Raw genomic sequence first — 23,741 nt, forward strand, 5'->3', positions numbered from 1 at the left:
GTATGCTAACACATCTATATGGAATCTAAAAAAAAAAAAAAAAAAAAAAAAGGTTCTGAAGAACCTAGGGGCAGGATAGGAATAAAGACACAGACATAGAGAATGGACTTGAGGACACGGGGAGGGGGAAGGGTAAGCTGGGACGAGGTGAGAGAATGGCATGGACATATATACACTACCAAATGTAAAATAGTGGGAAGCAGCCGCATAGCACAGGGAGATCAGCTCGGTGCTCTGTGTTCACCTAGAAGGGTGGGATAGGGAGGATGGAAGGGAGACGCAAGAGGGAGGAGATATGGGGATATATGTATACGTATACCTGATTCACTTTGTTATACAGCAGAAACTAACACACCCTTGTAAAGCAATTATACTCCAATAAACATGTTAAAAAAAAAAAGAAACAAGAGAACCTAGTACTAAAATTTCAGATGACTTCATTAGGTAGATGCTAGGGAAAAATAAATTGAAAGTATGCTCATGTTCTTTCTCAGCTTGAACGGAGACTGTGATTAACTGCAGACAACAAGGTAAACATGTATGTTTAAACCTGTCTGTTAACAATTTAAAAGCAGAAACAGGATGCCCAAATTCTCTCACTAGGTAGGACAGAATGAACATGCGTGGGACTGATTATTCCAATAAAAAGGCAGGAGAAAAACCCTCAATAAACAGAAAAGCCTAATAAACAAAAAACATAAAACAAAGTAGCAATTACAGTAATCACAATAAATGTGAGTGTATTAAATTTCCTTATTAAATAACTAAAGTCCAGTTTAGATTCAAATCATCATCACCTCCTCAAAAAGTTAAACATAAAGTTAGTTACCATATGACTCACTGATTCCACTCCTAAGTACATAGCCAAGAGAACTGAAGACATATGTCCACACAAAAACATATATGTGAATGTTCACAGCAGCATTATTCATAATAGTAAAAAACTGGATACAATCTAAATGTACATCAACTGATGAACTGATAAACAAAATTTGGAATATATCCAAACACAAAATATTATTCAGCCATAAAAGGAATAAAGTACTGATTCACGCCATATCATAGATGATCTTTGAAAACATTATGCGAAGTCAAAGAACCCAGTCTTACAAGGTTACATACACACTGTTTAAGTCCATTTACATGAAATGTCCAGAATAGGCAAATCCATTGAGACAGAAAGCAGATTTGTGTTTGCCAGGGGCTGGGAGAAGGAAGGAGCGAGCAGTGACTGTTAATGGGTATAGGTTTTTTTGGGGGGGGGGATGAAAATGTTCTGCAACTAGTGGTGATTGCACAACTTTGTGAATACACTAAAAATGGATTGTACACTTTAAATGGGTGAATTTTATGGTTATGTGAATTATATCTCCATTAAAAAACCATTACCACCCCAAGAAAAACAGAATTCCAGCTATATATCGGTCCCAAGGAACACAGGTGAAATAAAATAACTGTGAATCTATCTTTTGATAGTAGTGTAAGGAAGCTGAGTAATTCCATTCCTTAGAAAGTAAGTATAAAACTAGGCAAATTATTAAAAACAACCACTTCAGAGCACTGGAAAACAACCAAAGGCAAGTAAAAATCTGAGATGTGTTTACTCAACAAACAACTGCTACCGCATAGGATAAGAACTGTGCATTTACAGTCTTCCTCCCTGAGAGTGTTTCCATAATTCCCCAGAGCAGTGAAAACTCACAGCTTTACTGGCTGGAGGTTACAAATTCAGTTTAAGGGTGAGATTTTGGAAACAAGAGAGCTATAGAAAGGCTGAGATAATAAACCTGCCACATCCTTGGCTGACTGCTAAAGATGCATGTATGTGGACCATCCCAGAGAGTCTGGCAAAAGTGGAAAGCCTGGGGAGACATGTGAATTTGCTGTGCCTTTGAATGTGTTCCGATTCACAAACAGCTCAGGTGATAAAGGGTGGAAAACTTACTGGCTTCAGGTATTTGAGCACTATGCTCAAATCACTGGCTGACCACGAAACTGAGCAAGCTCAGGTGAGAGCCCTAGGGAGGTAGTTAGGATTAGGGAAAAAAAAATCTGAGCAAAGGCAACAGCAGCTATACACTGACAGAGAGAAAGATAAAAAGAGACAGACACACACACACACAGAACAGACGTTGCAGTCTGAGTTCTTCAGAAGAACAAACAGAATCCAGACACACTATAATGTATTACCTACAAAGCCCAGTTTTCAACTAAAAAATAAGATGTGGAAAGAAACAGGAAAAGTGTGACCCATACTTGGGAAAGAAAGAAGCCAAATGAAACTGACTCTAAGTGGACTTAGACGCTGCATTTATTCTATTAGTGAACAAATCCACTATTATAAATATGTTCAAATAATTCAAGGAAAATATGCTAATAATGACTGAACAAATATGGACTCTAAACAGGAAAAGTAAAACTATAAAAAGAATCAAACAGAAATTTTAGAGCTGAAAAGCACAATAAATGGAATGACAAATTCACTACATGAGCTGAAGAGAAGATTTGAGATGGTAAACGAATCAATGAACATAAATAGAAACTATCCAATCTAAAGAACAAAGATAAAAAGGAATGAAGACAAATAAACTGAGTCTCAGAGAGACCTGTGAGACAATATCAAGCATGCCTGAGTAAGTATATTTGGAGTCCTAAGAAGGACAGAAAATGGACAGAAAAAAAATATCTGAAGAAGTAAAAAATTTCCCAAATTAGGTGAAAAACATTAGCTTATGGTTTAAAGAAACTCAAATCCCAACAACCTCTTGAAAAATTTCAACTGCCAAGCAACACATTTTATGCCCATTATCATAACAAAAAGGTAGGAAAAAGCAGTGATGATATAAAGAATGGGAAAGTCTTACTTTAATGAAGTTCAATTTATCTTAAAAAGATGTTTAGTGCATTTGATATCCTAAGAAATCCCTGTATACTCTACAGGTGCAAAGATATTCTCTTATGTTTTCACTGAGGCCTATGATCCTCTTGAATTAAATTTTGTGTGTAGTATGAGGTAAGGTGAAGTTCATTTTCTCTTCGTTTATCCAGTTGTTCCAGCACCATCTGTTGAAAAGACTTTCCTTTCCCAACTTAACTGTCTTGACACTTTTGTCAAAACTGAATTGACCATATATATGTGTGTGTGTCTTTCTGGACTCTTCTCTGTTCATTGATCTCTCTAGCTCGTATGCCAAAATTTCAGACTTGAATTACTTAATAATTACTAGTCTTAGTAAGTCTTAGTCCTCCAACTTTGTTCTACTTTTTCAACATTGACTCAGCCACGTTAAGTCCTTTGTTTTCCCATTGACATCAATTTTAGAATCAAACTGTCAATTTTTACCCCAAAAAACTTGGGATTTGGAGTGGGATTGTGTTAAAATCAAGATGAATTTGAGAAGTGACTTCTTAAAAAATATTGAACCTTAAAATCCACGAACATGATGTATGTCTCCTTTTATTTACATCTCCTTTATTTTATCTCAGCAATGTTTTATAATTTTCTTTAAAGTCTTATACTTATTTTAAAAAAAATGATCCTAAGTATTTTAGGTGGGTGTTTTTGAAGGGGGGGCTGCTACTGTAAATGGTATTATTTTTTAAATTTCATCTTCTAACATTTTGATGCCAGGTTATACAAATACAACTGATCTGTATATACAAGTCATGTATCCCAAGATCTTGCTAAATTCACTTATCAGTTCAAACAGTTGTTGTGAAGATTCCTTAGGATTTTTTACGTAACTCCATATGTCCTTTTCTTCTTTGGGGGGAAGGGGTCTTATTGCATTGTTTACAACCTCCAATACAATGCTGAAGAGAACTGATTAAAGTGCATAATCCTTGCTTTGCTCCAGATCTTAGATATGATGTTACATTTATTCTAATTACTTGTTATAGCTGGGCTTAAGCTATCATTTTGCTATTTGTTTTCTATTTGGCCCATCCGATTTTTGTTTCTCTGTTCTTCCCCTCCTGCCAAATTTATTTTTTGTGCAGGGGAGAGGAGACGGGCGAAAAAATACTTTTTTTCTTTAAAGTTTTCTTCTAGAGATTAATATATACAGCCTTAACTCATTACAATCTACTTAAAATTATTCTTGTGTCATGTCACATAAAATAGATGATCCTTGCAATAATTTACTCCATCCCCTTCCTTTGTGCTACTACTGTCATATATTCTACATCTAAATTTGTTATAAACTCTATAATTCAATGTTATAAATTCTGCATTAAACAGCTGTTTTTAAAAAAATTAAGACAGACATTATTACATTTATGTACATATTCACCATTTTCAGTGCTCTTCATTCCTTCCTGTAGATCTAAGTTTCCATATGGTGTTATGTCACTTCAGCCTGAAGAATTTCCTTTAGCATTTCTTATAGTGCAAGTCTACTTAACAATTTATCTAAAGGATTATTTTCATTTTTGAAGGAAATTTTCACTAGAATTCTAAGTAGAGAGCTTTTTTCCTTCAGCACTTGAAAGACACCATTCCACTGTCTTTTGGCTTTGGTTGCTTTTTATAAGAAGTTAGCTGTCACTTGTATTGTTCTCCTGTATGTAATCTGTCTTTTGTTCCTCTGCTTTTGAGATTTCTCTCTTTATCTTTGGTTTGATTTTTTAAAAAATTTATTTGTTTATTTATTTATTTTTGGCTGTGTTGGGTCTTCGTTTCTGTGCGAGGGCTTTCTCTAGTTGCGGCGAGCGGGGGCCACTCTTCATCGCGGTGCGTGGGCCTCTCACTATCGCGGCCTCTCTTGTTGCGGAGCATAGGCTCCAGACGCGCAGGCTCAGTAGTTGTGGCTTACAGGCCCAGTTGCTCCACGGCATGTGGGATCTTCCCAGACCAGGGCTCGAACCCATGTCCCCTGCATTGGCAGGCAGATTCTCAACCACTGCACCACAGGGGAAGCCCTGGTTTGATTATTATACGTCTAAGTGTAGTTTTCTTTGTATTTACTATGCTTGGTGTTCACTGATCTTCTTAGATCTGTAATATTATGTTTTTTGCCAAATCTGGGAAATTTTAGGCCATTATTTCTTCTAGTTTTTTTTTCTGCCTCTCTCTTTCTCTATTCTTTTAGGATGCCAATCATGCATATGTTAGACTGCCTGATACTGTCCCTCAACTCACTTAGGTTCTGTTCATTTTTCCCAATATTTTTTCTCTGTGTTCTTTGAGTGGATAATTCTCATTGATCTGTCTTCAAGTTCACTGAATCTTTCTTCTGACATCTCCAACCTGTTGTTAAGCCCATCCAATAAACTTTTCATTTACGATGTTGTACTTTTCAATTCTGGATTTCCATTTGATTCCTTTTTATAGTTTCTATTTTTTTCTTTTGCTGGAATTCCCCATCTCTTTAATCATGATGACTATCTTTTCCATTAAACCCTTGAAATATTTATAACAGCTTTAAAGTTCATATCTGCTAATTCCAACATGTAGTTCATATAGGGGTCTGCATCTGTTAAGTGCTTTTTCTCTTGACTAGTGTCATATTTTCCTGTTTCTTCTCAAACTTGTTAATATTTCACTGTATACTGGACACTAAGAATAATACATTGTAGAGACTGTGGATTCAGTTATCTTCCCTCAAAAAGTTACATCATTAGCTGATCACTCTGAGGCTTGGTTTTAAACTTTGTTTATATGATACTTTGTTTATTCTTAATCCTAGGGCATAGTCTTTACTTCTGAACCACCACCTTCTAAAATTCCAAACTCTGTCTCTGAGGAGGAAAGAAGCTGAGATCTCTGCTCATCTTTTTTAATCTTTCAGTTATTGCTTTTCACTAGCCTCTCTGAAGTTCCCCCTAGCATGAGCAGTTCGAGTCAGCTGAGGATTTCAGGGGAGTTCAAAGCAGATTGGAAGGCTCCTCCTTTTAATCTCCTCAATTTCTGCCTTCTCTGGCAGCCTTGAACTCTGTCCTTTTCCATTTCAAGGCAATAAAACTATGACTTTCTGGGAATTCCCTGGTGGTCCAGTGGTTAGGATTCCACGCTTCCACTGCAGGGGGCATGGGTTCGATCCCTGGTTGGGGAACTAGGATCCCACATGCCATGCGGTGCAGCCAAAAAAAAAAAAAAAAAAAGCAAACTATGACTTTCTGTTTGAATTCTAGCCACCTCATACCGCACAGATTGGGAGTTCTCTCAGGGGGAAAAGCCAAATAAACATAAATCTCACCCAGCATGGTTCTCATCTTTCAAGGGTCAAATTCTTCAGAGAGTCGTTTTATATATTCTGGCCAAAGTTTTTAGTTATTATCTATGAGAGAGTTAGTCTAGTACAAGCTTCTTTACTATTACCAGAACTCCCATGTCTATTTTTAAAAAGGCAACTTCATCAGTCTACTTGTGTAAGCCCAAATCCCTGGCATTATCCTTGACTTTCTCTTACTCTTGATATCCAACCCTACAGCAAATCTTGTGAATACTATCTTTAAAATAGATCCAAGATGTGATCTATTTTTACAACCTCCATTGTTACTAACAGGTAACATTATCCAAGCCATTATCTTGTCTCCCCTGAATTAGTGCAGTAGCTTCTTACTTGGTCTCCTTGCCTGCTTCAGTCTAATCTCCACACAGCACTCCACATGGCAAGGGAGATCAATCCTATCAAAACATAATTCAAATGATATCATTCCTTTGCTTAACACTCTCCAGTGCCCTGCCATCTTATTCAAACTCTTCCAATGATCCACAAGCCCTATAATATCTAGCTCCTCCATGGTCTTTTTGATCTCAGTTCCTGTGATTACCCCCTCATTCATTTTTTTTTTATAGTCACAAATGTGTTCTCTTGTCTCCTGAATACTCCAGGTGTACTTGTTTCAGGGCCTTTGTACGAGCTGCTGTTAGCTATGTCTGCATCACTACTACCTCAAATTTATCCACATAGCTCACTCCCTCACCCTCCTTAGGTCTGTGCTCAAATGTCACTTTCTCAGTGAAGCCTTCCCTGACTAGACTTTTTAATATTGCAACTCTCCTGAGTTCTTATTCCCCTTCCCTGCTTTATTTTTTTCCATCTCATTTATAATCATCCCATATAGCATAAAATTCTTTTGTTTGTTTGTTTACTGTCGATCACTACTAAACTATAAGATCCATGGGGGTAAGGATTTTGGTATGTTTTGTTCACTACTGTCTTCTCCAGAGCTTGGAACAAAATCTGGCACTCAGCAGGCACCCAATAAAATATCTGTTGAATATAATGCACAGACAAATCAATGGTGTTCTTTACTTATTAAAGAAAAAAAATACTGCAGAGCCCTGTGTATGAAAATATGAGCAGGTAAAAAGAAGTCAACCTAAATGTATTGAGATGCATGTTTAAAACATCATGGAAACTTCTTTTATATTGTCCATAGGTTATATGAGCTAGAACACTGATATCATATGGAAGTTGTGTAGGCTGGATGTATGTACCTGTGTATAACAGGTCATCCAAAAGTAGACAATATCTAATCAAGTTTGGAGAACACAAATGGAATTTCAGAGATGAATTTGTTAATAACCTATTATTTAAAAGAATAACCTATTAGTAGTAAGCTTGGCAGAAATTTTAGAAACCCAGAGCAGTGGTTCTTAATGTATTCAGATAACAGCATATCTGGAAAACATGGTGTCCTCTGAAGAAAACCACTTATTAAAAATTAATAAATGCCTTAATGAAGGAAATAAAAACATGGTCCTTACCACTGAGGAGTTTAAAAAACTAGGGCAAGAGGTAGATAAAAGTAATGACCACACAGTGTGACATAAGTTATCACTAATGTGCTAAAGAAACATAGTAAGAGAATACTCAACTGAGGTGGCCAGAAGCTTTATGAAAACGACTTCCAGAAAGAGCTGACACTTGTTCTGAGGGTTAAAGGACAACAGATTACACAGGTAAAGAAGGAAAGAAAGGGATTTCTAGATAGAGCAACTGCAAAAGCATGAATGTAAAAGAGCACAAATGAAAGGAGCTTCAGGAGTCAGTCTGGCAAAGTGACACATGGAGAATGCAAAAGATGAGGCTGGATGAGACAGGAAAAGGCTGGAACATCAATAACTCATTTGATTCCAGCATACAACTAGGAGAACTTTTACTTGTAGAAGATGACCACGTTATAGTGGATCAATATAAAATCATAATCACACTCAGATCCATAAGAAACTGTCAAGGTAATCGTGACTGATAGCTGACTGAATGCCCTATGATATTCATTTGCCACATGTTAATTTAGTGATATTGAAGAGTAATTGCTTACTATTACTAAGTGGGCATCAAAATTTAATAACTTATTTGAGAAAAACCCTTAAAATTGAGAAAATTCTATAAATTACTTTTCCAGTAAACGGGAAAACTATTATTTGATTCTAAGTGGTAGAAATACTTGATTCAGAATACTAGTGTTCAGTAGGAGGAAAGAGTGAAAGACTCAATGATTTAAAGCTATGTTACAGAATATTTGGGAGGCGCTCTTTCAGACACCAAAGTCATAAAGTGTAATAAGAGACTAATTACTTAGCAGTCTTAGCTATGCAAAAAACTGCAAGGAAACAGGAAGTAAGCAAAACATTTGCTGAACAACCAAAGAGAGAATCCAAAGCCTATGTATTTTATTCACAGAGGAAAGTCCTGAAATCGTCAATCAAGGCCTTTTAATCTTATGCATAATTTTAACAAACACAGTACCTACATCCTCACTCATAGTATATTGGCAGTAAAAAATGGAAGTAGGGGATAAGAGGTGGGAGTGAGATGTTACATTATTGTTCACTGACAGCACAAGAAATTTAAGATGACAGCCTGAACACAGAGGGGATAATGAAAAACTGTATAAAGCAAACACAGGAACACAAAAAAGCACAGCAGTCCAAGGCATGTAGCTGGGAAGTAAACAGCTGCACACACCCATAAGCAGCCCAGAAAACATCACTAAATCAGAGTACTATATAATAATTAATATTATCAATGACAGCCCCAAGCCATCTAGAAAATGTTAACTTACGTTCAATGAACTCTTTTTTAGAAGGCAGGGAAGCATGTAATACATTTTGGAAAAATCCAACAAAATAGTTAAAACAAAAAGCATGGATGCTTAAAACTGTACGCTTTGGTAAATAATCTTGAAACTTCATATAATAGAGCTCATTCCTCCAATGCCATTCCAACATGTTAAATTTCTTAAGGCCTGAAAATAATGTAACGTCTAATGTGTCTATTTTATACCTTAGAGCAGTCTAATCATTCTAGAGAATTTTATCATCATAAGATCACTGGATAGAACAGAAGTTCTTGAGAACTGTGCATGGACTCTGGGACTATGAACTCCCTGAAATTATATGCAAGATTTTGTGTCTATATTTGTTCATGTATTTTTCTAGAGGAAAAGGGTCCAAAGCTATCATCTGATTCCTAAAGTCTTAAGCCAAAGAAGACTTTAGAATGTTGGTTTAGATTAGAAAACACTTTAAATGAGGAGAAAATAGCCAACTTATTCACAGAGAATGACTAACTTACCTTAAATTTTATTTCAGTGTACTGCTGATATAAACATAATTAGCATATTATGCCAGCTATTTAAAAAATGGTGCTATATATGTGAGAGCATTTATATAGTATTCAACATAAACTGTAACTTCTAAAACATTAAAAATATGCTTAGCTTAAAGAATGCTGTCTGGAAGGGCAAGTATGTAGCTGATTGATCCTTAGTCACTGGAATATTTATATTCCACAACAAATTATCTGCGTGCCTGAAAATATAGTGCATTTGGCCTCTTATGTCTTACTAATATATTTGGACATATGTAGTCATTCTGGCTAAGGATCCTAAGGAATTATGAAACAAAAAAATTTCTTTTCACTTCACTCTTCGAGAGTCTCCACTGAAGCACTCTGCTTAATTGAGTCTACATTCTCTTGAAAGTATCTTACGTCTGGTGTTTGTTTTATCATTTCAGAATCTATACCAGAAGTTCTCTTAACAGATCTTTACCTAACAAACAGATTTGTCAGATTAACCAAGACTCTCCATTTCCTCTGTAGAACTTACTGAGTGACGCTCATGGGATGCTGAATGCTTGTGGCTGCTAGGGTACTAACTATTAAGCTTGTACCCTTCTGTTTCCATTGGTTAGGCTGTTTTCATTACCAAGTCCATTGAGTTTGTTCCCAGACATATTTATGCCATTTTTCCATGGTGTAATTATAATTTACTTAAACATTATGTAAAGTGACAAAATAAGTGCCGCCTACCAAGAGGCATGTATTTATTTGAAAATCAGGCAAACACTCTGAAAAGCTTTTCAAAAAAGGAGACCAACACCCACACAAATAAAGTTGATTTATATGGGTGTGAGACAGCTGCAAAAACTTAGGGTGACTATCATGACACTCTAAAAGGATCCTATAATTGGACTACTTTTCAAGTATTTAAGTTCTAGCTTCACTTTAGAGAAATCAACCTGAAAACTGATGCATTAGGGTTATGTTTGCACAAGAAAGACAGAGGGGAAATCTAATCTATAGATCCATATTCAAAGAAAAGATCTTGGCTATCATAAGACTGCTAAACAAACATATAAATATTTAAGGTATGAATGTATCTTTTTGTTTGTTTTTCAGTGATTCTTGCTTTAACTGACCTTTCTGGTTAAGTGAACAACTTTGGATCCTGACCACTTTGAACAGAAGGAATTTTACTGCATGTGATCTATGATCTGGATACTAAATTCTTGCTAAGGTATCAGAAACTAGTGGCCTTCTATGGATAATGCTTTACCCCCAAAGGAATAAACTTAAAAGGTAGAGATTTTAAGCACTATGTCAGTCCACTGAGGGACGAACTTTGCCTCTCTGAAGCCCTCAAATCACACTGAAGGAAGATGGCTCTCTTTACCCAAACAGATAGCCAATTTGTGCCTTTTCAGGGGGCAAATTACCAGAATTTTCATCTTGGAGTTAGCTTGGCAATAGTCTAGAATGAATCTTTTAACTGAATAGGAATCACAGCCTATGGTATGACTGTGGGAACTTTTGGCAAACCACTGAAACACTCTCATTTACTAGAAACTGATTCTTACCAATTTGACTCTGGAAGTTAAAATTCTGAGTTTTAAAATATCTGTTGTTCCTTATAGATTGATTACAAAAACAGGGATTTACCAGGGATTTTTAGAAAACAGGGCATACTGTAGGAACACCATTTTTAGTAACACAAGACATTCAAAGTGAGAGAAAAGTGTAATTTACATGGTGTTACTTGTCAAGTATTTATTACATTTTTAGTGTGTGCATATCACTGTGAGAAACCATGAACTACAGTAACATTAGTACTACAGTAGTAACATTACATATTAGTATGTAACATTACATATACAGTAACATTAGTAAAAACTAGTCACATTAAGCAGCAGAGAAAGAAATCTTCCGTGGGGATCAGGCAAAGCCCCACGACAGAGCATAAACACAACTACCTGGCTGCCTGTGGTAGGTGAGCTCCCTGCTTGTTAAGCAGAACCACCGTTTCTTGAAATTCTTTTTTCCAATCCGAGTTCTTCCCTGAGCTCTTTTATACATCTCACTGCCAAAACAACAGATGTAAACATTTAGCTACAAATATTAAAATAATTAATCCAAAACAAAGAATTATCCTTTAATTTTAAATGACATGAAGAGCTGTCAAAGACTATATTAAGTTTATGAAAATGTCTTTGCCATCTATAACTCCTGCATTTATTTTGGCCATAGTAAGGGAATAAAGTCCTTAAATAATTTGATATTTACAACTGTACTATCCAGAACTAAAAAGGCCAAGTGAGTAATTTTCCCCTTTAACTTCCAATGAAAACAACGCTACTTTTAAGACTGAATAATGCTGTTACTTTTTTCAACGCTACTTTAAGACTGAATAATGCTGTTACTTTTTTCAAAGTACTACTCTACCACCCATAATCTCATTATATTTGCAAAACAACTATAGCAGTGTATGGACAAGAAGTCATGCCCATCTGGCATGAAGTTTATAGGATAGTGAGGGTGACTTACCTGATTGATGTTACTTAGGCAGTTTTAGCACAGAATAAAGCCCAGATTTCCTCACTCCTGGACCCATGCTCTTTGTACTTACTTAATGTCTATACTGAAATATGACTTTAAAATCTGATTTCATTAAATTACCCTTCTTTCAGGTGCACAGGCTCACTGGTACCACTGGACACTTTAGTTTCAGTAGATGAAATTTCATCCAAGAACTAAATGGGGAAAGGGGCAAATATTACACTTTGTGATAAGGTACATCATAAATTCAGTTTATCAATGTCGCTGATAGATAATATCGTTAAGTTCTTCATTATTAAGGAATAAAGCAAAATACGTATTTAGTTGTAGAGGAAGTCCCTAATTTACATATGACAGGTATTCTAAAAGTTTATTGTTAAGTTACTTAAAACCCAGAATATATGTCCCTGTAGAAATAATTCAACCCACAATTCCTTAACTGCAACTCTGAAATCTAAAAAGCTCTGAGTACAAAGAGTTTTTTGGTTTGCTTTTGATTTACAGTAAACTCATTTACAGTAACTTAACCTGAACTGGTGAAAGGCTACTTATAGCCTGTATTTATCCTACTTAGTGTGAATATTCACTAATGTGCTACATAAACATTACTGTGTGACACACTTGGGGTATTATATAATATATAGCATATACCTATTATCTTTCAAAACTTTGAAAAACTGAATTCTGAAATACTTCCGTTCCCAAAGATTTCAGATACAGGATTGTGAACCTATACTGTGGGTCAGGAATTGTCAAACTATAGCTCAGCAGGCCAAATTCAACCCGTTTTTGTAAGGCCCACAAGAACAGTTTTTAAATTTTTTAAGGGTTGTAAAAACAAAAACAAAGAAAAATATGTGGCAGTCCCCTTACGCAGCCATCAAAGCCTAAAGTATTTACTCACTGGCCCTTTACAGAAGTTTGCTGACTTTCATCATATATAATTGACTTTAGCCCTGAGAGCTAGTATTTCAGTTATGACTAAAGTATAATTGGGTTCTTTGGAATAGACTGAAAAATCTAATAACCATTTAGAAACTTCCCATGGAAAATGTGGGAATGTGGTGGCTCAAGAAAATTTGAAGTACCCAAATCTAGCAATGGCAAACTACCCAGTGAAAAAAGCATTTAAGCTTCAAGAATATGCTACCTCAACTGGTCAAGAGATTCCTGACATGTGGCCTTCTCTTCATGGGAGAGGGAAATTAGTAGTTCAGGAACAATTCCTGTTCTTAGAGAGGAATCCTATTTTGCCCCATAAATGAACTATTTATTTGTTTAGTCCTTATTTTTTCCTTTATACTTTTCTATGTTGTCCCGCTTAGGGTTTAAAACAAAAACAAAGTACATTCCAATAAAGATGACATTGAGGCACCAGTGAATAATCTAAAGTAGAGTTTGTGGGCACAGTCATTTTCTCCTAAGACTGGCTACAGACTGCCCACCAGAACCTCCACTTGTGGGATTTTCCAGTGGAATGTTTACTTCTAGTTTGCTGGAAGAAATCTTGGTAACTGAAAGAACAAGAATAGAGTTTCTTTTGAATTATATATGGGTGACACAGAACAAGTATCCAAGGAAACTAAAGAAATGTCCTATTACATCTTCAGTTCTCACAGATCAACCATCCACTAATGGAGCGTGAAAAGAGTTATTTGAATATTTCATTTCTTAATATTTGCCTGCGGGCACTAATTTTCTAATTTGATAAATATTTATTATTTATTTATGGTAATTATTAAATTTATTATTTATTTGTTATATTGTTAAGGAATATGAGGTAAATCCACTTATATAAGGTGAAAGAAAACATAATAATTAAGATGGACTATAGGCAGGGTAAATATAGGCCTCAATTTGCTCAGGGCCATCTTTGTCTACAACTTTGGTCCCCTCATAATCAAAGTACTCCTCTTCACTCTTGAAAACTTTGTAGTTTTGGACACTAAATTATATGGTCAGCCTGTTTACAGACCTATTCAGGTTATTTTTCCTAAACTTTGTGGAAATAGTATAGGATTCAGAATTATAAACTGTTTTCTTCTGGAGCAGTGATCAATGTCACTAGTGAGAACACCACTAATTGAGAAATTGGGTTTCATAAGCTTTTGTACTTTCTAGCACTGCACATATCTAGACTAGTAAATAATAAAGAAAATTCATATATTAGGGCAAAATATCCTATGTAAATGTGAGACAGGAGATGTACTACAGTGATAGTGCATGAGAATGTGAGTGGGTGACTCAGAGCAGATCAGGAACAGACTAAACTCCTGGCCACCCTTAAATACTTTCTCCACTGACATTACCAACTATACACATTCCAATCGTATCCGGAAAAAGAAATCAGATGCTGCCATAGCCTAGGTCATAAAAAATGGAAAAACAACCCCAAAACAAAAGACAGAACATCATAATCTTGCCAACAAAAGTCTGCCTACACTGTCCCACAAACTGTTTCAACAATGTCCTGAGAATAAAAGGGCAGCTTTTTCTTTGCCTATTCTTTTGAGAGACTTTCTCCTCAAAAGCATTCAATGGTTGCTTAAAAAAAATTTTTTTTTTGGTTGAACTTGCGCTATGATTCAAGATGAAAAAAATCCAACTGGCTTTAATTTTTTAAATTATCACTTTCATTTACGAGTCCCTGTAAGAAATGTAAAAGTACACATAAAAAAATACAAACAAAATATACTCCTGGCAGTCACCTGTGAATCATGCTACAGAAATTGAATGTAATCTTTAAAATCTAACCATGTTAATTTAGATTCATTAAGTTAGAATTGTGATAAATAAGATACAGTACTTTCTTCAAGCTAAGTTTAGATGTACTTCAAAATAACTTTTCTTTACACATTTTTAGGGTTTTGTAACAATGCTACATTTTGTTTGGTGTGATTCAGAACTAAAGACTCAAGAAATTAAAAATCTTCCCAAAACATTCTCAACTTCTAAGTATAGCAACTTCTGTTTGTTGCAGCTCTTTTGTTATGACCTTATATACTATAGACTTTTGTACATTTTAAATTAAAGTAACTTTCCTCAGGTTACTAATCACAAGCCTATATTGTTTATAAGATATTCAATAATTCATATATTTTCTCCAATGGCAATTAAGTGCCCACTATACATCAGGTACCATTAAGTCTTTCCCCCTAGACCAGAGGTTCTTAATCAGAGGCAATTTTGTTCCTCAGGGGACTTATGGCAATGTTTAGAGACATTTTTAGTTGTAAAAACTGGGAACATGCTTCTGGCATCTAATAGTAGAGGCCAGGGCTGCTGTACATTTTACAATGGACAAAAATGCCCCTCATAGTCAAGAACTGCCCAACCAAATTGTCAACAGTGCTGCTGTTAAGAAATCTTAACTCTAGATATTTGTCATTTGTGTTACTAAGACACTGGCAATAGTAGCTGTTGCTAAAACTCATTTAGGTATTTTCACAGCTGAAAAACCCATAGTTCTGTATGGGTGGAGAAATATAGTAAAAGACAGCCTTTTCATGTTTGATGGACAGGTTAAACATTTTTTTTAAACTGGGGATTGATTCCTAGGAACAATATAAAATGTTATTTGCCTAATGCTATATGATAAGAAGTTAATATTTCCAGAGTAAAACAATCATACCTTTTTAACTGCCATAATATATCCTTCTTCTTGAAACATTTTGAAAAATTCACACATGAATGTTTCTTTGAAACTTGACTAAGAGAAAAACACATAGAATTTATATATGTTAAGTAGAGAACTAAGAATATAATTGACTGTATTTTTAAATATAGGATTAGGGCCTAAAGGGATTCAATCGTATATTTCAAGAGAGTTATGGGGCTTGGAGCTGAAGATTTCTCTCAACAGCTGCTGGATGATTATGGCACAAAAAGATAAACAAAAGGCTTTTGCATCTGTTAACCAGACTCTCTACCCCATCTTAGACACATTAGTTTAAATGAAACTGTCTTCTGTAACAGGTGACTAAGACACAACATCTAAAAGACAACTATCGCATCTATACATATATATGTTTTTGGTTCTGCTTTGTTTTTAATTTGAAAGGGAGTAAAGTGAGGGAGAAGGGATCACAGGGTACAACAACATTTAGAAGTGTGAATACAGAGCAAAAGATGTAAAGACTTACCTTGCTTTTGGACAGACTCCCCCAGCTTCCCAAAGTTTGAATGGTTTTTGAGATGAGAGTTAATGTTCTAATTGTCTGTGGATCCTAAAGAATGCAGAAAAGACACAAAAAGTCTTGTTAGGTTTTCAAGAAACAGAATTTGTGTAAAAAGTAGAATAGAGTGAACAGGCTACTTTGCTCTAAAACAGTGACTCAAAAACGTTCACTCAAACCAGTTAAAATCTAGCTAAGGATTGGCACAATTCACTGAACTAAGGAATTAAGAGACTAAAGAAGCCACATGTAATTGACAGTTCCTCTCAAAGTAATTATATCTAATGACATGTTATACTTTCTTTTGAAAGCCATAATTTAATCAATATTAATTTTTGGGGGGAGGGTACAGTATGGCAGATGGGATTACCTAAAAAATTGTATTCATTTTTGGAATGTCAATGGCATCTACTTTTTTCTACCATATGACTTAAAATGGCAGTTTCCAAATTTTCTGTATTCAACCCACTTGTAAGCATATTCAATACTTTTATGGCTTCTGCAATCAATTCTTTTCACCATGGAAGCAAAGATCTAAATTCAACTTAGGAAATGAGAAGTCACTTAGTTTATGTAGGATCTTAGCAGAAGGTAACTATTTGAGTCTATTATCCAGGCCTATCTACCAGAAAGAAGTAAATATAAATAAAGTTGACTAAATAGTGCTCCCTAATGAATCCTTGCTGCTTCCTTTCTTTTTTTTAATTGAGGTATAATTTACATTCAATAAAATGAACAGATTTTAAATGTATATAGTCTGATGAGTTTCCACCAATCCATCCATTTGTATAACCAATTCCCTTATCACTATATAAAACATCTTTTTTGTTTTGGAGATTCAAATACCCATAATCTGCCATCAAAAGACATGTTCAAGGGCTTCCCTGGTGGCGCAGTGGTTAAGAATACGCCTGCCAATGCAGGAGACACGGGTTCGAGCCCTGGTCCGGGAAGATCCCACATGCCACGGAGCAACTAAGCCCATGCGCCACAACTACTGAGCCTGTGCTCTAGAGCCCGTGTGCCACAACTACTGAAGCCCGCGGGCCTAGAGCCCGTGCTCCGCAACAGGAGAAGCCACGGCAATGAGAAGCCTGCACACTGCAGCGAAGAGTAGCCCCCGCTCGCCACAACTAGAGAAAGTCCGCGTGCAGCAATGAAGACCCAATGCGGCCCCAAATAAATAAATAAATATTTTAAAAAAGAGATTAAAAAGAATCAAAATAAAATTAAATTAAAATTAAAAAAGAAAAAGACACGTTCAAGAAAATTTAGATACAGAAATGCTTTAGTTTAGTGTTTGGTTGACATTCCTTAATATTTTACTATCCCCACACTGAAAATAGGCAGTGACTGTGAAGGTGAAGAGATGACCAGGATGTAAGGCAATTCTGGAAAAGAAGGAATATCTGAGATATGATCATTACGATATACTTGTGAAACAGTTACACACCTTAATTAAGGTTATTCAGAAATATTTTAGCTACAACATCCAGAAAATATTTTAGCTACAATATCTGTAAAAGGTCCCTCCAATTCTCTGCCTTTGAAGAATATAAAATTCTTAACAATGTGCTAACAACCTGAATTTGAACTGAATTTCATCAAGACTTCTCTGTTCAAATTTGGTTTTGAAATCAATGTTTTAGCTCATTATTTTCCTGAACTGGAAAAAGTGAGCAAACCATATTTTACATAATTTCTGCATGTCAGAGGTTTGTTTACACCAATATGGCCCTCAGTACTATTTGACAATCATATCATTTAGCTACTGCTGATTCCCTAGTGTACTCTACAAAGAAGCTGTTCTAAATTTTCACCCTGCTACTATCTGCCATCATAATTTTTCATAGATGCCCAGGACCTTCGTCATCTGGCACCTAGTACACAGACTAGCACTAGCATACAGTAGATGCTATATTACATTTATTAAATTGAACTGAAATGTTGACTCTGTCACCCCAAAACAATATATCCTATCCTTTTTTCCTTATATTAAGCTGAACCATGTGAAATTGCTGTTGACTATTTTTGATCTACAAAAAAAACAAAACAATTTCATAGGATTCACCATAATACTTCAAAGGAGAAACTGTTCTTTCCCCCCACAAGTTTATCCTATCACTTTTTCTTTTAAAGACACTCTTTCTGAATCATCCAGTATATTGATATATTAGTAAGTCCCCTTCTGTCTTTAATTTCTCCCTTTCTGTTGGTCTCTTCTCCTCTATTTAAACCATACATAGCTTTCCCCATTTTTGGAAAAGACATCATTTGATGAGCTCTCTCTCTGAGCTACCATCTTTCACCTATCAAACATTTACTGAGCACCTACTTGTCCTAGAAATTGTGCCATGTGCTTGGGATACACAAATTTGAAAAAGATCCAGCCCTTGCTGTTAAGGTATTGACAGTCCACATGCAGAGACAATAAATAGATGATTATAGAACAGTATGACAAGTGCCATGACAGAGAAAGCCCCAGGGTGCTACAGGCACATATAAGAGAGGAGCCTAACCCAGACTGAAGGGTTAGAGAAGTCTGCCTTGGCTGAGTCTTGGAAGGAGCTATCAGTGAGAGACTAGGGGATAGGATGAGAAGGAAAGTTCAATCTTTCTTCTTCACTATGAAACTTCTCAAAAGAATGGTCTACCATGTCAATGTTAATATAACCCATATTTTAAAATTAGTGTTTTTCAAAAGAAGTATTTATTCATGTGTATATGCACACACACATGTACATGCTTGAATTTGCCCATGTCTTTTAGCAGCAGGGCAAGCTCACTTTTGATATATTTCCTAGGTAAAACTGCATTCACCTACTTATTCCTTCATCTTCTGCAATTGGATTTTCTTCTTTTCTACTCTCCTAATATTCTCAAAATTCAAAGAACTTATAAATGTAAAATCTAACGACCTTTAATCGGTTCTCCTCCTCAACCACTCTGTAACTTTCAATACTAGTCTTGACAATGTCATCACCCTTAGGTCACTGGGATCATTCCTTGCTCTCAATTTCTATAGTACGGATTGTCTATACTCCTTACTTGGTACTAATCAGGTGCTAGTTTTAGGTTTATGTATGTAGTTTTAGATTATGTGTCTTATATATTTGCCTTATTTCCCCAATTAGAATGAAAGGCTCACTTAAAAGCAAACAGTAAAGTTATATGACAGTTTGAAGCAATCCTTCTGACATACTGATTGGAAAGATGACTTCAAATACAGAGTCTGTGGTTAGAAGGACTTTATTGTAACATCTGTTACAGGGATATGCAAATTCAAGTCTGAATATAAGGCAGGGTCACAAGCTCAGAGGTAGGAGTTCTGTTTATGTCCAGAATGTCATCAAGCTTTTGCTGCCCCACAGTCCTGTACAGCTTCAGTAACACAGCCACAGAAAGGACAGCCCTGTGAACAAAAGGCACTGGCCCAATCCTCCGCTGTAGCTACTCAGAGACCATTTGTTCTTTGACAAGAAAGCGTGTGATGCCGCCACAGCAGCATGGTTTTACTCAGTTCTCAAAGTTAAATAAGTGGCCAATGTGTAGCTGTCAAGAGAAGCAGTGGCCGCAGAGCCCAGTTTAACTCCAAAACCTGTGTGTCTTCCCTACACTGTATTAGCGAGTTTCCTAAGGGCGGGGAGTGTCTCTTCCTCATCACTGCATCTCCAGTGCTGAGCACAGCATCCGATACACTGTAGATGCTCAAACACCTGACTGCCTAAGAGGCAGGAAGGAACAGGGGTAAGCTTACAGCCTGGGAAGACTGAGTGGGTCAGTCAGTGAACTTTCTTAGTCCAGTTCAAATTGAGTGAGATCAAATCATAATTTATTAGTTGTGTGACCTTGGAGAAGTTCTTGAATTGTGGTTTTCTTATCTATAAATAAAGATGAGAATAGAATTTACCTCACAGGGTTACTGGGAGGACTAAGTAAGTTAGAACATATAAAGTACTTAGAAGAGGGCCTCGTACAAAGCAAGGACTAAATAAATGTTGGCTTTTATTATTATTATTTGTTATAAAAATCAGCAACAAAAACAATTAGATAAGATTATAAAATGTTTGGATCATAAAAGGTTAAAGAATTAGCAATAATACACTGTAGGAGAAGGAAACCGAAACAGCAAAAATAAGGAATTTTAAAATGTTAAGAAACATGGAAATCTATGCAGTGCAGGTTCAGATTTAAGTAACTAAATATGACTTCAGAACAGAAAGATTATATGCCTTAAGTTTTAAATCTCATATATTTATATCATCATCTCAGGTGAATAAAAAGTAAAAATATGGAGATACCAAACAAATTACATTCCAATGAAAGTTTCTACACCTTTCAGAAATGAGCCTCTTCAAATTTCTGTGAGATTTAAAGATATCTGCAAGATCAAACTAAACCTATAACTAATGAAAGAAAAAAGAGACATCCCTGTATTATGGAAATTTACAAACATACAGAACAGCAGAGGGAAAAGATGATGAATCTTCTTTGTACCCATCACCAAGCTGCAGCTATTACCAACATAGTATTATTATTCATGTGCATATCTTTTAGCAACAATAACAAAAAAACAGAATTTTCCACCTTCTCTGAAAGAATGAAATGGCTAAGAAAAATGCCCAGTAAATTTAAGTATCCGTTATAAGAAAACATAGCCAAGTGAAATTTGCCTGTTATTTTATCTTTTCTTATTTTAATAAAAATAAATTAAAATGGAATAAAGCTTTGAGAAGAACAACACTTACTGGATGATGAGGTCGCAAATGAAAAGTATGAGGTGATACTACCGCTACAGCAAAGAAACGAAGAAACACAAAGCTGCTCACTGCAGAATACTGAACATGAGGGTCATCTGCAGGAAAAAAACGGTGAAATGTCATGCACAAAAACACTGAATTAAAAGCCGAAGATGACAAGGTAAAAAATATTGGAAAAACATGTAAATTAAATAGGAGATAAATATAATTTGTATAGTAAGAACTGAGTGGATGAAATGATAGTAATGGTTATGACTAAATTAAAGGAAAAAAATCCTATGACTAGAAAAAAATCTGAAAGAAATAATAAATAATAAAGAAAGTGAAAGACAAAGCTGCTAGGTTGTCAGAAATATTTTAATTTGGAAAAATATGTCTTTCCTCATCTGCAAGAAGAGACTCCTGAAATTACAACAACAAAAATAAAAGTAGTATCTACCACTACCTAGTGGTAATACTGAATCCCCTAAGACTAAGATAGGCGATTGTCCTCAGTTTTAGGATACTGTTTCAATTTTCCCCTCAAAAATCTTGACAATATTAAAGGTTATGTAATAAAAACAGTTAGACAGAAATCTTTACTTTAAAAAAGCTACGAATATTCCCTATAAAAATGCAGATGAACTGAAGACAACTTGTGGCTGTGATCATTCAGCTACAGCTTTTGTTGCTGACTGGAGTCAACACTTCACGCAACAATCAATCAGATGGTAGAGACGCAGGTGAGGGAAACAATGTCTGCATTTGGTCTGAGTTTTAACTCTTCTAAGTCACTCAGCAGGTGGTCACCCACAAGTCATCTAATGTGTAGTTCTTTAATAACACTTGCTTCCCATGACTGCCTCCCCACTCCCCACCCATCTTCCCAGGGCAGTAAGAACAAATGAGAAAATAATGAAAATACTTTATGAGAACAGAACTATCACTACTGGAGTCTACTGAGAATATCTAAGGCCAACAAAAAGATAGTTAAGGAAATATGTTTGCATTTATTAAAAAATCATAGGATGTGTTTTAGATGATTCACATAAACAAGAATTAAACAGCTAATGCACACTGAAGGCCAAATTCACTGGGTAGTGTAGAGTACGGTGTTTGGTAGCATGCTTTGGAGTGGGCCGGGCCCAGGTGTGAGACCCTGCTTGCCTGCTGGCCATGTCACGGACCTTGGGCAAATTACTTGACTTCCCTAAACCTCAGTTTCATTAACTACTGAAGGGGAGCAGTACCTATCTCATGTGGTGTTGTGTAGGTGAGAGGAGATAATTCAGGCCAGCACTGTGCCTGTGCACTAAGTCCTCAATGTGGTTATTATGCTCTAACACACTACTTAAAAATATAATTTCAGTCGGCATTTCATCTTTCCATACTCTAATGTCTCTGCTCCCCTTATTTTCGTTACAAAGTCTAGATTCAGTATGCTTATTTCAAGTTAACTGTTTATATTTTTACTATAATTAGCAAAGACATCTAGGGCTGAATTTATCTACATGTTAGTTAGACAACTCAACCCCACTTTAGCTTTGGGTAATTTAGTGGAGCAGCAGATAACTGCACACACCTGTGTGCACATAACACACTTAAAAAAATATGATGAAATAGCAAAATCTCTTCAGATGGTTACAGAAATAAACTTACAGTTTCACACGGCTGGATAAGACTGATAATTTAAGCAGCTGCCTTACCTCCTTACCCTCCCCCCAATTACAGGCAGATCTGGAAAGACAGCCATAGTAAGTTTATTTACTTATTAGAGATGCATATAATTAGAATAATTCCAAGTATTGACAATCAGAGATAGCAACTGTTAATTTAATTGAAATGTTTCTAAGCAAAGCCTTGACACAGGTGTTCTTGCAAAATTAAAGCATGCCAGATATTGATATATGTTACCTCAAAATTCTATGTATATTGCAAGAGAGATGTTTCTAATGTCTAAAACCATTTTTGCAAAAACCTCTCATCACTAAAACCTTAGCATTCTCAAACTGTCAAATCTAGTCAGTTGTACAGAACTTAAAAATTCTCACTATTTTGAATGCATGCAAGTGGAAAAGGTAGTTGGTACAAATAACAAAGCTGTTTTTGTTTATCATATTTAACAGTCTCATAAGCAGCTGGTATAAATATTTACTTATATACTGTCAGGGTTCTAAGTTTCTGCCTTTCTTAAAATTACTGTTGATTTTGATTTGCTTGTATAAAGTTGCTATTATATTGAAATAAACAAGAGTATTCTGTTTTGAGATTACAAGAAAATTAAATCAGATGTTTCATTAAAAAGCTAGAACTATTTTGAAAAATGAAAGAAGACCATACTTAACAAACCATGAACACATTCACATAAACCAAACAGATAATAAATCTACAGAAAAATCAAGTATAGAAAAAAAAAAATGGCGTATTTTAGTAAAACAAGGCACTTACTAGGAAATCTTTGAGTGGCCATTTGCCTTAGAGAATAAAAGATATCACACATTACAGTGGGGCAACTCATACTTGACTTTACAATTGTACTGAATAACTTGTCTACATAGTAGCGCAGATTCTCCTGCAGGATTTAAAAAGGTAAACATTAAGATTTTGACTTTTATACATCTTCAATAGCCTTTATGGAAAAAAACGCAGCGAAAATGAGATATATTAGGCAGTCACCATCTAGTATTCTAAAGCTTTGCTTCCCTTCTCTAAACGCACTCAGCTAAAGGACATTTAATGAACTCATTTAATGAATTAGA

General features: G+C 35.5%; 1 protein-coding gene across 3 annotated transcripts in view; it reads right to left on the reverse strand.

The window, feature by feature from the left end:
* Window positions 1-23,741, reverse strand: part of RASA2 (RAS p21 protein activator 2) — a 114,263-nt gene that overhangs the window by 8,931 nt on the left and 81,591 nt on the right. For 2 of the 3 annotated variants that reach the window (XM_059920191.1, XM_059920193.1), the window contains exons 14-19: window positions 23,431-23,554; window positions 20,992-21,098; window positions 16,211-16,294; window positions 15,700-15,777; window positions 12,189-12,262; window positions 11,483-11,592 (exon numbers count right to left, since the gene is read on the reverse strand). In XM_059920191.1, the coding sequence (XP_059776174.1) occupies window positions 11,483-11,592; window positions 12,189-12,262; window positions 15,700-15,777; window positions 16,211-16,294; window positions 20,992-21,098; window positions 23,431-23,554 (577 nt within the window). The remainder of the gene's footprint in view (window positions 1-11,482; window positions 11,593-12,188; window positions 12,263-15,699; window positions 15,778-16,210; window positions 16,295-20,991; window positions 21,099-23,430; window positions 23,555-23,741) is intronic. The other variant, XM_059920192.1, reaches the window with a different exon arrangement.

Source organism: Balaenoptera ricei, chromosome 4, assembly GCF_028023285.1.
Source record: "Balaenoptera ricei isolate mBalRic1 chromosome 4, mBalRic1.hap2, whole genome shotgun sequence".
NCBI lineage: Eukaryota > Metazoa > Chordata > Mammalia > Artiodactyla > Balaenopteridae > Balaenoptera > Balaenoptera ricei.